Source organism: Arachis ipaensis, chromosome B3 (genome assembly GCF_059453495.1).
Source record: "Arachis ipaensis isolate K30076 ecotype BB chromosome B3, ASM5945349v1, whole genome shotgun sequence".
NCBI lineage: Eukaryota > Viridiplantae > Streptophyta > Magnoliopsida > Fabales > Fabaceae > Arachis > Arachis ipaensis.
In genome coordinates this window covers 98,958,066-98,962,810 of record NC_142438.1, presented here as the reverse complement: position 1 = coordinate 98,962,810, position 4,745 = coordinate 98,958,066, and the positions used below count along the sequence as shown (strand labels likewise).

The window sequence follows — 4,745 nt, the reverse complement described above, 5'->3', positions numbered from 1 at the left end:
GCCTTTGGATTTGGGTCGTGTTCCTCTGTTTGGGCCCTTATTGGGCTTTCCTGGTGATTTGGCCGAGCTCTTTGAGAAGAGGTCGGATAGTCCTGACCTGAAGAGGTCGGTCGACTTGTCGTTTAAACATCCCGGATCGGACAGTTCGACCCAGGGTATGAACAGTAGGTACATTTGGATTTTACTTGGATTTCTCGTTTAGTGATACTTTGATTGTGTATATTGTTATTTATATTCATCTTCTTTCTGGTGAGCATTAATGTTTATGTTACTATTCCTTTCAAGGAAAATTCACCAACATATCATAAAGTGACAAGCTCGTCGTTAAACCTTTCATTAGAAGTTACAATGTTTCACGTTCATTGTTACTACAACATTAGATAATACACCAAATAAAAAAAAAGGACCAACACAACAAAAGAAAAAAGACAAACACATGCCAACTTCGGTAAACATAGAAGCCTAGTACGACCTACACATCACCCGTGGGCTGATTAGGACATCCCCTTCTAGTATGACCGTATTGCCTACACAGGCCACAACGCTTCTCATGTCGCTCAGTCTCATCCATGTCATTCCGGAATCTGGTGGACACGGGCCTTCCAGTTGCCTTCCGACGCATTACTGGGTTAGGACACAGCCTCGTCCCATGCCACTTTGCCCACATCGACTCGTTTTGGATAGGGAAAACTCCATCTTGTACAGCTTGAAAACATCTTCCTGTCTGTACATAGGATGTACATACGGGGCCCACTTAATGCTAATAGTGGCACACCCAGCTAGTGCGTGACGACACGAATAGTGGAGGGACTGGAATAAGCTGCAGTCACACGTGCCCTCCGATAGCCGAACACAGAAGGAACCGCCCCCACCCCTCAAACGGCTCAAGCTCCTCCACAAGAAACATCGATGCCCGCCTGTCGCAGTTAGTTACACACATCTTCGGTATCCCTTCTCTGTTCTTCTCAATGGCGGCTAGTAGTCTCTGTGAGAATCGGCATCCAGCAGCGAGCTGTGACTGCACCTCTCTGCCCTTCGTCACGAACAACTTCTGTAATCTCTCGTACGTGATGCGCACAATGGCAGAAATTGGCAAGTACCTGGTGCCCTTCAACACTGCATTGATACACTCGGACAGATTTGTCGTCATGTAACCAAACTGACGCCCGCTGTCACAATGTTGTAGCCAGATCTCCTTCTTGAAACGACCAGCCCAATCAACCATGGTAGGGAATACTCCTCTCAATGCATCCATGTACCACTCGTAACCAGCCTTGCTTGGACTATAAGTAGCATTAATGAGGTACCTTTTGCCCCCGGCTAACTTGAACTGAGTCATGAAGTTCGCAGCCATGTGTCTTATGCAGTAAGCATGGTAGGCTCTTGAGGGATGCCAACCACTGTCATCGCAGCTAAGCGCAACCTTGATAGCCTGAGATATGTCCGAGATAACCAACAGGCGGTCCTGTGGGGTGATATGGCGTCTCAGATTTGTTAAAAAGAACAACGATGACTCGGCGCTCTCGGACTCTACAATGGCAAAGGCAATAGGAAGGATGTTGCTATTTCCATCTTGCGCCACCGCAATAAGCAACACACTACCATACCTGCCATACAGATGCGTACCATCTACAGAGACAAAGGGCTTGCAATGCTTGAAGGCTTCTACACATGACGTGAAAGACCAAAATACCTTATCGAACATACTGTGGTCACGTACCAGGAGGTGACCATCGTAGAATGGTTTGACGCGGAGGTCACAAATGGTACCAGGAAAACAGCTCTACAGTGCCTGAAGCAACTTGGGAACCTTATTGTATGACTCTTCCCAATCCCCATAGATTTGTGCAATTACCTTCTGCTTGGCCATCCACACTTTTTTGTAGGACGGTTTGAAGTGATAGCTTGCTTGGACCGCACCTTGCAAAATCGGAATGCTTACAGAGGGGTTGGATTGAATCAACAGCAAGATGACTCGGCATATCAGACTATTGTCTAGCTGACGATGGTCTTGAGACATGGTGGGTGCTAGACAACTATGCACTCCACCCACCCTCCGAACCTCCCTGAACACAACAACAAAAGATTGCTTTAGCCATGTTATACACCTACTTAGTATATCGTATAGAAGTAATTAAAGGAACAATGAACTTAAGCTTACCAGTATCTGAGGTTCTCTCGAAGGGCCACACGGAGGCTCCATTGACACCCATTATCTGCTTGACGGCACTGCACATGGTACTTTAACCAGTCTGATTTGATCACTCGGTACTCCGCACTCCTCCGAATACTGTAGTTCTTCACACCCTGAAGCACTGCCTCTCGGCTTCTAAACTTGTGGCCGACTCGAAACTCTACACCGTCGTCTAGGTTGTAATCCTCTTCACCCGTGTCAAGAAACGGAGTTCTCTCATGCATGGTGTCCAAATCCAGACTGTGATAGTGACACGGAATTGCCGAAAGAGCCGGTATTGGAAGAGGTGGAAGAAGGACGTGGCGGGCCGCAGTCGGAACGGGTGTCTCCAGAACACACTCATTCTCATCTCCACTATCGGACAAGTCGCTATCACTACTATCCGCCACGTAATCCTCGTCTGACTCCTCCTCGTCCTCCTCTGCCTCATCCACTGGAACGGCGACATGAATGGGCGGTGGTGCAAGGGGTCAGTCGTCCTGCACGTAGGTCGAGTGTACAGAAGGACCACCGCCACTGTGTCCCACCTCTACAGACAACTCCATTACTTGCTCCACCATGATCCTCCCATGGATGTCGAACATCACTCACACATGTTCGTCCCCTTGAAGTCGGAATAGTCGAAACCGGAAGACTCCGTTACTCATGGGGCCAGCAACCTATACGCCACCCTTTCGATCTCCCTCACTTTTGCAGCACCGAGCTTGCTCAGTATCAAACTCTTCAAATCGGACAACGTATTCACACGCTGAGTGCGAAACAATATCGGATCCTCGCACTCAAATGTTACCCCGTTGTTGCCGTTTCTCATACGGCAATTGGGATACACAAGCACAACTATGTGCGGAATATTATTAGCCATTAATGCCTTGTATTTGTGAGAAATATGATACAAAAAGTTTGCAAGAATACCAAGTATAACAGCCAAGACCACCCGTTAGCATGATATTGTCCGCGTTGGCACACAAGGCCTCACGGTTTTGCCTTTGACGATAGGGATGATAGCCAAAACCCCCACACTCACTCGTCAAAACGCGTTATGCTAGGGAGAGGTATCCACACCCTTATAAGACATGCTTCGTTCCCCTCCCCAACCGATGTGGGACCTTACAATCCACTCCCCTAAGGGAGTCCAGCGCCCTCACTGGCACATCGATCCGGGTTCTGGCTCTGATACCATCTGTAATAGCCCAGACCACCCGCTAGCATGATATTGTCCGCTTTGTCACACAAGGCCTCACGGTTTTGCCTTTGACGATAGGGATGATAGCCGAAACCCCCACACTCACTCGTCAAAACGCGTCATGCTAGGGAGAGGTATCCACACCCTTATAAGGCATGTTTCGTTCCCCTCCCCAACCGATGTGGGACCTTACACCAAGGGTTACACATCCTTTTATAACCGGTGGGACACAACTCCATCTATCTCGTTTACAGTTCATCTCGTTTACACTGTAAACGAGATATGATTGGAAAACGTAAACCGGTAAATTTTTTTAAAATTATTTATTTTCGTAATTAATGCTTTTATTTTATTTATTTAAATAAAAATCCAAAATATAGTAACTATAAATTAAACCAAATTATATTAAATTAATATCTTGTTTGGTCCAAAATAAATGAGCTTATTTATTTTAAATTATTTTTTTAAAAATTACCTTTTTAAAATTATTTCAAAAATTTTGTATATAAATAATTAAATTTGAGATAAATAGATACAAAATTTTAGAAATTAAAATTTATTAATTTAAAAAAAAATTATATATAAAAGATTCGAAAGGACTATTTTAAAATTTTACAAAAAATATTTTGAGTTTTTTAAATTTTTTAAGGACTAATTTATACTTTATCTTAGAGATTGATTTATCCATATTACACATGTGGATACTTAACGACTATGCGTATGAATTAATATTTTATATCAACAGTCACCGTTAGTGACTAATAAAAAAAGACTTTATAGCCCAACAAAAATAAATGTTTAAAAATATTTTATATATTTTAAAATCTAAAAAAACTAAAATGTTCGATTATAAAAAACTTAGAAATTAATTTAAATAATTACTCTATATTTTTTAAATCTTTATAAGTCGAACTCAATACAGCTAGAAAAGATTAAATTTACTTACTACTCAACTAACAACCTAGTGATATCTCATCATTTAATAACATGTATATAACTATTTTGTGTTATATTATTCAACAAGTGTAATAACCCGTGTATGGCACGTGATAAGATTGAAATTATAATTTTAAATTCTTTTGTTAAGATTAATTTGAATTATAATAATTTGATTAATAAAAATGTAACATATTATGTATTGTTTGTTTTTTCTTAATCTAGTATTAAATGTATTAACTCTAAAATAGTTATTAATTAGTTTTAGTAATTAACTTTTTTCAATAAATTAAATATATATACTCAATGTGACCATAAATAACCTAGTAATACTTAGACCCACCAACAATTTTTTATATGTTGTTTTACTGTTAAGTAAGAACATATCAAAATCAGCTCAAAATAAATAATAAATTATTAAAGAATTCTAAT

The 4,745-nt window shown here is 41.3% G+C and overlaps 1 protein-coding gene across 1 annotated transcript; it reads right to left on the bottom strand.

Annotated features, from left to right (window-relative positions):
* Positions 1 to 472: 472 nt before the first annotated feature.
* Positions 473 to 1,734, bottom strand: LOC107633378 (uncharacterized). The gene is made up of 3 exons (XM_016337013.1): positions 1,721 to 1,734; positions 833 to 1,607; positions 473 to 724 (listed from the first exon to the last, which is right to left on the bottom strand). The coding sequence occupies exons 1-3, from the start codon at positions 1,732 to 1,734 to the stop codon at positions 473 to 475; spliced, it is 1,041 nt and encodes a 346-aa protein (XP_016192499.1).
* Between the last annotated feature and the right edge of the window lie 3,011 nt (positions 1,735 to 4,745).